The 11,223-nt window shown below is 46.7% G+C and overlaps 1 protein-coding gene across 1 annotated transcript in view; it reads right to left on the reverse strand.

Moving 5' to 3' along the window:
- LOC132382753 (cGMP-dependent protein kinase 1-like) overlaps window positions 1-759 on the reverse strand; it is a 96,840-nt gene extending 96,081 nt beyond the window's left edge. The window contains exon 1 of the mRNA XM_059953574.1: window positions 452-759. Coding sequence (XP_059809557.1) covers window positions 452-759 — 308 coding nt within the window. The remainder of the gene's footprint in view (window positions 1-451) is intronic.
- Window positions 760-11,223: the final 10,464 nt, after the last annotated feature.

The raw sequence follows: 11,223 nt of genomic DNA on the forward strand, positions 1-11,223 counted from the left end.
TAGAAGCAGGCCTTTCAGGCAGTATAGTCCACGCTGATCAATATCCCCATTGCCCACGTTGGTCCCATATTCCCCTAAACCATTCCTCTCCGTGTACAGTTCAAGAACCTTTCAAGTGTTCCACCGGCAACTCATTCCACCTACTGACCACCCTCTGGGTGAAAAGGTTGCCCCAGAGGTTCCAATTAAATCCTCCCTTCTCACCTTAAACCTATGCCCTCTAGATCTTGATTCCCCAGCACAGGGGAAACAATCCGCACACGTTCACCCTTTCTGTTCCCCTCATGGCATTGCACATCTTTATAAGATCACCCCATCGGGAAAGAGAGACAGACGGAGTCAGAGAGAAAGAGAGAGAGAGAGAGAGAGAGTATGTGTTCAGGTTTGAGGTCCTTACCTCTTGTTGGGAACTCACAGACCTGTTCGTTTTAATCAGAAGGGCTTGACTTACTGGGAACTCTTGGAGTAACTGGACAGGGTGACGTGGCTGATGTCCTGGATGTTGACAGCGGTGGGCTCCGCCGAGATGGCTTGCCTCTTGGTCCGTTGCTGCTCCTGGGTGCTGGGCACGCTCTGTTCGGCCGGCTGAGCGGCCGGCCGCAGCACCGAGCGGTATTTATCCAGCTCCGTCTGCAGTTTTTGGATCAGTTCGTCTTTCTGGTCAAGTTCCAGCTCGAGTTCGTCGATGAGTGCGTCCCTCTGCCTCAGCTCCTCGATCTTCTCCTGCAGCGCGTACTGCAAGTCGCGCAGGGTCCCCATCTTTCAGCCGGCAGTCGGCTCACGCCGAGCTCCGACCGAATTCGCCGCTGACTCGCCCTAGCTCCCGCCACCGATGCGCCCAGATGCGGCGAGCTCTGCACCCGACTCACCGAGTACCACTCCCATTCCCTCTGCGCTTCCCGTGGCCGGTCCCCGAGGAATCAGCCGAACCTTTCAATGCCGCATGCCCATTCTATTTTTGACTTCGAGTGGAGACGTTGGAAGGTGCAAGACAGTGTCGACGAGAAGCTCTCCAAACCCACGCAGATAACCCTTCCGGAATGACTGACAAAAACTTCAGCAGGAATTCTCCGAAGATAAGAAACGATCCGTTGCTTCTAACAGTGTCGGGGATCGAACCCGCCGGCAGAGCAAAGTGTGCGGGCTGACCCCAAGGTACAGTAAACTTCGCAGAAGCCAGGATCGGGAGCAACACCGGACCGCACTGCCGTCCTCCTCCTTTTCCCCAAACTCAATGTGCGGTCCTCAGTAACACTGGGCAGGGCAAACACTGAAGAGGTCTCCCCGTGCAGCGGTACAGAACGGGTTAACGTTCGAGATTACGATGGCATCTGCCTATTAAACGGAATTGGAGCGTGACTGATCAGATCCGACTGCCCGTTCAGTTGCTGCTGCCGAACGTGAGTAGGTGCAGGTCACTGAAGACAGGCGACCGGTCCGATCCAAGAATTCAGAACCACAAACCCAGGGACAGCGCCCAGTCAGGTGTCCGCGAAGTCGGCGCAGAGACCCACGCTGACTGAGGTCAAATCGCTTGTGAGTTGTGAGATGATGGTGGTGCTGGTGTGTAAGTTTCGAGGCCAAATCATTTCGGTATATTTAAAGTGGAATCTAAGGTTCCGGATTAGTATGGGTATCAAAGATTGGGGGAGAAGGCAGGACACTGGGATTGAGAGGGATAACAAATAAGCCACGATCGAATGGCAGAACACGGTCCAGATGGGCCGAATGGCCTCATTCTGATTCTGTCTTATGGTCTATTGTCTAAGTGTTGTGTAGCCGTATGTGTGGTACTGTGGTTGTGTGTGTGTGTGTGTGTGTGTGTGTGTGTGTGTGTGTGTGTGTGTGTGTGTGTGTGTGTGTGTGTGTGTGTGTGAGTGTGTGTGTATGTGTACCAGAGCTAGTTGTATGTTCAGTGTGAGTGAGTTTGGTACAGTCTATTTTGTGTGTGTTCTGTGATGGTCTGTGTGTGTATGCTGTGTGGGTATTGTGTAGTGGTATGTCTGTGTTGTGTGGGTGTGTGTACTGTGTGTGTTGTGTGGGTGTGTGTACTGTCTGTGTTGTGTGGGTGTGTGTACTGTGTGTGTTGTGTGGGTGTGTGTACTGTGTGTGTTGTGTGGTAATGATGGCAATGTGTGAGCATTGTGTAGTGGGATGTCTGTGTTGTGTGGGTGTGTGTACTGTGTGTGTTGTGTGGGTGTGTGTACTGTGTGTGTTGTGTGGTAATGATGGCAATGTGTGAGCATTGTGTAGTGGGATGTATGTGTGTTCTCTGGTTGTATCTGCGCGTGTCCTGTAATGGTGATGGCACTATGTGTGTGTCCTGTGTTTATGTGTTATATTGTGCATGTATTGTGCAGCAGTGTTGCTGATATGTGTGTGTGGGGGGAGATGTATCTTTTACAGATATTTTCATATGAGGTTAGAGGTAAAGTTATTTAAATTCAAAACTGAATTTTGGAGACCTCAATTAGAGTGGGCTCAGCTTTAGATGCCATTGACACCCGCCAACTCAACATTACTGTGCAAAACAGTCAGAATTCACCATGGTTTCAACTGAGAAATGTATTTTGAAAGGGGTTATTACATTCTGAGAGAACTGTTTTAAGCAGAACCTTTACTTCTTAAACCATGGCAACCGAACCATCTGATCTTTGTAAACTGCCAAAGGATGGTGACCATCCACCAGACAACATCTGTGACCCTGTTAGACGGCGAATTCATTGCCAACATTATCATTGTGGCTTCAGTTCAAAGTCACTTGATTTGCACCCAGTGTTCAAGCCAACTCTCAGAGACCTGACATTGTGCCAACCAAATGCTTTCATGATATAGCATTGAGAATGCATTATCTTATTAACTCCTTGAAGATACACTAATTAGATATTGTCAAGGCAGTATTTAGCTGAATGTGGGTCGGGGACACAAGGAAAATTGAGGTCGATCAGAAGCAAAGGGAAACCCTCCACTTGCTAGAGTCATGGTAGTGTAGCAGTTAGTGCCAGTGATAGGAAGATGTGGGTTCACTGCCTGCAATTAGTGTGTACAATCGCCCTGTCTCCATGTGGGTTTCCTCCCGGTGCTCTGATCTCCTCCTACATTCCAAAGACGTATGGTTTAGGGTTAATAAGTTGTGGGCACGCTATATTAGCACCACAAGAGTATAAAGGTCAGGATGTAATGCTGAGATATATGGAACTGGTGAGGTCTCACTTGGAGTATTGTGAGTAGTTTTGAACCCCTTATTTAAGAAAGGATATGCTGACATTGGAGAGGGTTCGGAGGAGTTTCACGAGAAAGATTCCAGGAATGAAAGGCTTATTGTATGAGCTGTGATTGATGGCTCTGGGCCTTTACCCACCAGAATTTGGAAGAATGAGGGGGGAATCTCATTGAAACTGATTGAATGTTGAAAGACCTAGAATGAGTGGATGGGGAGTCTTGGAACGGGGGCACAGCCACAGAATAGAGGGACATCCATTTAAAATGGTGATGAGGAGGAAATTCTTAACCGAGAGTGGTGAATATGAGGAATTTATTGCAAACCATAGCTGTGGAGGCCAAGTCATTGGGTATATTTAAGACTGAGGTTGATAGTTCCTGGGTGTCAAGATCTCTGAGGATCTAACCTGGTCCCAACATAACGATGTAGTTATAAAGAAGGCAAGACAGCGGCTATACTTTATTAGGAGTTTGAAGAGATTTGACCTGTCAACAAATACACTCAAAAACTTCTATAGTTGCACCTGGAGAGCATTCTGACAGGCTGCATCACTGTCTGGTATGGAGGGCCTACTGCACAGGACTGAAAGAAGCTGCAGAGGGTTGTATATCTAGTCAGCTCCACTTTGGGAACTAGCCTACAAAGTACCCAGGACACCTTTAGGGATGTACCGTGGAGAGCATTCTGACAGGCTGCATCACTGTCTGGTATGGAGGGGCTACTGCACAGGACTGAAAGAAGCTGCAGAGGGTTGTAAATCTAGTCAGCTCCATCTTGGGTACTAACCTACAAAGTACCCAGGACACCTTCAAGGAGCGGTGTCTCAGAACGGCAGTGTCCATTATTAAGGACCTCCAGCACCCAGGGCATGCCCTCTTCTCACTGCAGGCACACACCAATGATTCAGGAACACCTTCTTCCCCTCTGCCATCTGATTCCTAAATGGACATTGAATCTTTGGACACTACCTCACTTTTTTTTGATATACAGTATTTCTGTTTTTGTACGTTTTAATCTATTCAGTATACATAATTGATTTACTTGTTTATTTATTATTATTATTTTATTTTATTTTCTCTCTCTGCTAGATTATGTATTGCATTGAACTGCTGCTGCTAAGTTAACAAATTTCTCGTCACGTGCCGGTGATAATAAACCTGATTCTGATTCTGAGATTGTTGATTAGTTGGGGCATGAAGGGCTACAGGGAGAAGACAGGAGACTGGGGCTGAGAGGGAAATAGATCACCCATGATGAAATGGCAGAACAGACTCAATGGGCTGAATGGCCAAATTTTGCTCCTATGTCTTATGGCCTTACGGACACCTGCATCCTGCCCCAGCACATCCTTGGACAGTGCTGGTCATTGACACAAGTGACGTATTTCACTGTATGTTTAAATGTACGTACATGTTACAAATAAAGCTAATCTGAATCTTTGCCCTCATATCCTGTACAGAGGAAGATGGGCATGATTGTTTGAGTAGCATCTCAGTAGTAGAAGTTCTTAGACCATTTGACATAGGAGAAGTATTAGGCATGTTGGCCCATTCAGTCTGCTCCACCATTTTATCATGGACAAAGCTCCTGCAAAAGCTAACCAACCATCCTCTTCCTATCCCTCTTTAATCAGAATCCGTTTTATTATCACCGGCACGTGACGTGAAATTTGTTAACTTTGCAGCAGCAGTTCAATGTATTACATAATATAGAAAAAAAAGATAAATGAAATAAAAATATTAATAATAATAATAAATAATTAAGTAAATCAGTTATAGTGTATGTATATTGAATAGATGTTAAAAAGTGCAAAAGACAGAAGTACTGCATATTAAAAAAAAGTGAGGTAGTGTTCAAGGGTTCGTTGTCCAATGTCCGGTTTCCTCCCACAAGGGTTGGTAGGTTAATTGCTCATTGCAGATTGTCCTGTGATTAGGCTAGGATTAAACTGGGGGATTACTGGGCAGCATGGCTGGAAGGGCCTATTCTGTGCTATACCTCAATCAATAAATAGATAAAAACCAGGGGCCAGAAGAACTAAACAATGTGGAACTCACTGTTGTAGGAAGTACAGTATTCTGTGAAAATGCCATGAAGTCAGCTAAGGCCAGCTGTATATGGACAATGGGTGCCAGCCTTACTGACCACAAGGACAATGAATGCCAGCCTTACTGACCACAAGGACAATGGATGACAGCCTTACTGACCACATGGACAATGAATGCCACCTTACTGACCACAAGGACAATGAATGCCAGCCTTACTGACCACATGGACAATGAATGCCACCTTGCTGACCATAAGGACAATGAATGCCAGACTTACTGACCATAAGGACAATGAATGCCACCTTACTGACCACAAGGACAATGAATGCCAGCTTTACTGACCACATGGACAATGAATTCCAGCCTTACTGACCACAAGGACAATGAATGCCAACTTACTGACCACATGGACAATGAATGCCACCTTACTGACCACATGGACAATGAATTCCAGCCTTACTGACCATAAGGACAATGAATGCCACCTTACTGACCATAAGGACAATGAATGCCACCTTACTGACCACAAGGACAATGAATGCCACCTTACTGACCGCATGGACAATGAATGCCAGCCTTATTGACCATAAGGACAATGAATGCAGCCTTACTGACCACAAGGACAATGAATGCCAGCCTTACTGACTGCATGGACAATGAATGCCAGCCTTATTGACCATAAGGACAATGAATGCAGCCTTACTGACCACAAGGGCAATGAATGCCAGCCTTACTGACTGCATGGACAATGAATGCCACCTTACTGACCATAAGGACAATGAATGCCAGCCTTACAGATGATAAGGACAATGAATGCCACCTTACTGACCATAAGGACAATGAATGCCAGCCTTACTGACTGCATGGACAATGAATGCCACCTTACTGACCATAAGGGCAATGAATGCCAGCCTTACTGACTGCATGGACAATGAATGCCACCTTACTGACCACAAGGGCAATGAATGCCAGCCTTACTGACTGCATGGACAATGAATGCCACCTTACTGACCATAAGGACAATGAATGCCACCTTACTGACCATAAGGACAATGAATGCCAGACTTATTGACCACAAGGACAATGAATGCCACCTTACTGACCACATGGACAATGAATGACAGCCTTACTGACCGCATGGACAATGAATGCCACCTTACTGACCATAAGGACAATGAATGCCACCTTACTGACCACATGGACAATGAATGCCAGACTTACTGACCGTAAGGACAATGAATGGCAGTCTTACTGACCACAAGGACAATGAATGCCACCTTACTGACCATAAGGACAATGAATGCCACCTTACTGACCACACGGACAATGAATACCAGCCTTACTGACCACAAGGACAATGAATGCCAGACTTACTGACCGTAAGGACAATGAATGCCACCTTACTGACCGTAAGGACAATGAATGCCACCTTACTGACCATAAGGACAATGAATGCCACCTTACTGACCACATGGACAATGAATGCCAGACTTACTGACCGTAAGGACAATGAATGCCACCTTACTGACCATAAGGACAATGAATGCCACCTTACTGACCACAAGGACAATGAATGACAGCCTTACTGACCACAAGGACAATGAATGCCACCTTACTGACCACATGGACAATGAATGCCACCTTACTGACTGCATGGACAATGAATGCCAGACTTATTGACCTTATAGACAAACCGAAAATAAAATGAATGCCAACAGAAAATGTCTGAGGTTTGCACCCTGCTCCACTGTATGATAAGAATGTGTAGTCCAGCCATTTTTGTTCAGTTCTGAAGCAGTTTGTGCAAAAAGCCACAAGGGGTACAGATAGGATTAATGCAAGCAGGCTGTCTCCACTGAGGTCGGGTGAGACATGAAATAGGGACCATAGGTGAAGGGTAAAAGGTGAAATGTTTAAGGGGAACATGAGGGGGAACCTCTTCACTCAGAGCGTGGTGTAAATGTGGAGCAGGCTGCCAGCGGAAGTGGTGGATGCAGGTTTGATTTCAACATTTAAGAGGTTTGGATAAGTACATGGAGTATAGAAGGCTATGGTCCAGGTGTGGTTGGTGGGACCTGGCAGAATAACAGTTTGGCATGGACTAGATGGGCCGAAGGGCCTGTACTGTGGTGTTCTCTGACTGTATGACCTGGACGACATTAATAATTAAATGTCATCTCAGACGACTGACAAATAATGTTCCCAATTAAAGAGTCCAACCAGGCACATTTGGGACAGAATGGCATTACCATTTCCAAATCTTTCTCAATCAGTAACCTGAGGGTTATCATTGACTGGAATCTTTGTGAATCCTGTGCCTATGATCCATCCCCCGTTGGCCGAAAGATGGGATGATGACTGGGAGAACCCAACTTAAATGAAAATCAGTCAGAGGGGGTGAGAGTGTGGAACAAGCTGTCAGCACAAGTGCAGGGTGTGGAAAGTTTAAGAGAAGCTTGGATGAGTACAATGATGGGAGGGGTATGGAGGTCTGTGGCCTAGGTGCGGGTCGATGGGACTAGGTAGTTCACCATAGCATGGTAAGAAGATAAGAACTAGGAGCAGGAGGCAGTCATCTTGCCCGTCAAGCTTGCTCTGCCATTCCATTAGAGCATGACAGTAGACCCAGCACCAACATCCTGCCTTTCCCTCTGTAACTTCCCGTTAGTCAAAAACCTAACTGTATCTTAAATATATGCAATGAGGTAGCCTCATTGGGCAGAGAAATTCACAGATTCACTACTTTCTGGGAAAAGCATATTCTTCTCACCTCCGTCTTAAATCTATTCCCCTGAATCCTGAAGCTTCGCCTCCTGGCTCCACACATTTCTGACCAGCAATACCCAAAACAACTCACGCAAAATGCTGGAGGAACTCAGCATGCCAGGCAGCATCTATGGCAATGAATGAACAGTTGACACTTCAGGCTGAGACTCATCTTTGGGGCTGGAAGGAACACCAGAATAAAACAAAGGTGGGTGGAGGATGAGGAGGGTCGCTGGATGGTGACGGGCGAAGCCAGGTGGGTGGGAAAGGTAGAGGGCTGGAGAGGAAGGAATCTGATAGGAGAGGAGAGTGGATCATGGAGGAAGGGAAGGAGAGTCACCCAGGGGGAGGTGATAGGCAGGTGAGAGAGGTAAGAGGCCAGAGTGGGGAATGGAAGAAGAGTGGAGGGAGAGAGAAAAAAATGTTTTTACTGGACATCACCCAACACCTACAGACAATTTTGAAATATTCTAAACTTGACCAAAAACTAAAGAAACCCTATAGACTAGATGGGCCAAATGGCCTGTTTCTGTGCTGTAGCGCTCTCTTCATTCACCAAGTAACTCAATACGGACAACTTCCCTGCATTTCCGAGATGTATCTGTGCCGGGTAGGGTGGCAGATAGCATGATGCAGCAGCTCGGGGCATTCTGGAGTACTGAGATCAGTTCCAGCAACCTCTGAGGACTGGGCCCAGGAGTGGAGGAGTGGCAGGCTTTTTCCGTTACGGACATCACTAGCACCTACTCAACCCCGGAGCTGCTCCTGACTCGAACCAGGATCCCCAGGAAGAGACGGAAACAAGAGGTTGGACATTGGAATACCAACAGAGCCTTGGAGGAGTGACTGAGCAACACAGCGAGATAACTCATTCTCTCTGACACCAGGACCACCACCACTACCTCCTCCTCCTCCTCTCCCTCCCCCGCCCTGCCCTGAAGCACTGATTCAGAGACCCCTTTAAATAATCATGTCCCAACCACATTCAACTTATGAAGATTAAACTGAAAACACTAGGGCTTAACAACTCTAGTTAAAACATTGATTGGTAAATATAGGTTCTCAATGCTCTATGGCAAGACACAGGGATGGTGACAGTACAACCCCACCCCCATGAGCTCTCAAGGCAGGGCTGAAAAACACAAACCAGACCTGGAGCTTGAGGCAGCACTGGAAAATCCATAACCATCTCTAATGCTCCCAACGCAAATCTTAGAAACCATGAGGGAGATCTCCCAGAGGCAGGGCTGGATTAGATAGCTCAGAAACATTGCATCAGACTCAGAAACACAGGATGTGATGCAGAAACAACGTATAACTTGGGAAAAAAGCATACGTTTCATCACCACACAAGGAGACATGGTCAGTGTGCTGTTATTTGACACTGAATTGCTAACTCAACCCAACCAAAATCAAACTGTGCAGATATAATAAATAACATAGAGAAGGTGAGTTGTAGAGTCTTTGAAAGTGAGTCTGCAGGATGTGGAATCAGCTCAGTGCTGTGGTGAGTGAAGTTACCCACACCGGTTCAGCAGCCGGATGGTTGAGGGGTAATAACTGTTCCTGAACCTGGTGGTGTGGGACCTGATGGTTGAGGGGTAATAACTGTTCCTGAACCTGGTGGTGTGGGACCTGATGGTTGAGGGGTAATAACTGTTCCTGAACCTGGTGGTGTGGGACCTGATGGTTGAGGGGTAATAACTGTTCCTGAACCTGGTGGTGTGGGACCTGATGGTTGAGGGGTAATAACTGTTCCTGAACCTGGTGGTGTGGGACCTGATGGTTGAGGGGTAATAACTGTTCCTGAACCTGGTGGTGTGGGACCTGACGGTTGAGGGGTAATAACTGTTCCTGAACCTGGTGGTGTGGGACCTGATGGTAGAGGGGTAATAACTGTTCCTGAACCTGGTGGTGTGGGACCTGATGGTTGAGGGGTAAAAACTGTTCCTGAACCTGGTGAATTCTGCCACGGACTATCTCAAGCCCAGCCGCAAAAGCAGAAGGTTTGGACCTGGAGCTAGCAACCCCATCCCATTAAAAACCCAGAGCGATGGAAACACCAGCAGAATTTCCACATGCCTCTTCCCTGGGAGAGGAAAGACCAGCAAGAAGATGGGCAATACCTGGAGACGACGTGAAAGACTGACCCTGGACAACATCTGTCAGTGGCCCGTGCCCCACTGGGGGTAATGGGCTTACGTGAGGAGGAATCTGGTGGTGAGGGACCTAAGGCTCCCGTACTTCCTTCCTGTGAGCAGCAGTAGGAAGAGAACATAGCCTGGATATTACTGCATATTAATCTCTCTACAACCGCCACTCCAAAACATAGTACGGGCTACCAGTCAATATAACCCTTGCAAGCAATATCTATCACAGACACAAACAAGAGCCATTATGCACAGAGCAGAAGCCCACATGTAGCAGAGAGATGAACAAGCAATCAAGTTGCTTTAAATGTAGTGGATGAATTGACTGTAAGAATATTCTACTCATTACCAAATAACGTCAAGGTCCTGCAACAACAGAAGAACAAGTACTGTTCTCAATAAACTGGAGAAACAGTGCATTCAGTTATACATTCCTTCCTTGGGTATCACAGCCTTACCGTCACATTTTCTAGCAAATTTCTACAGAAGTACCATGGAGAGGATTCTCACTGGTTGCATCACCTTCTGGCGTGCGGAGGATCGATGCACAGGATGGGTGAAGAAACCAGAGGGAAGTAAACCCAGCCAGCTGGATCATGGGCACCAGCCCCCCCACCGTCAGGATACCTTCAGAAGGCAGCATCCATCATGAAAGACCCTCACCATCCACAAGATGTGTCCTCTGCTCATTACTATCATCAGGGAGGAGGTACAGGAGGTTGGAGACAAACACTCAACGTTTTAGGAAGAGCTTCTTCCCCTCTGCCATCAGATTTCTGAACGATCCATGAACATTACCTCACATTTTGCACTACTGTTTTAGATATTCCTTATTGTAGCTTATAGTAATTTTTAATGAATCACACTGTACTGCTACCACAAAACAACAAATTGCACGACATATGCTATATTATTCTGATTCTATTTCTGACATGTGGCCATGCTATATACAGAATAAGACAGTCAGCGTCTAACCAAGCCATCGCAGAGATGCACCGTCACTGAGCAGAACAAAAACAAGCTGTTGTGCCACTAT

Source organism: Hypanus sabinus, chromosome 1 (assembly GCF_030144855.1).
Source record: "Hypanus sabinus isolate sHypSab1 chromosome 1, sHypSab1.hap1, whole genome shotgun sequence".
In the NCBI taxonomy this organism is placed as follows: domain Eukaryota; kingdom Metazoa; phylum Chordata; class Chondrichthyes; order Myliobatiformes; family Dasyatidae; genus Hypanus; species Hypanus sabinus.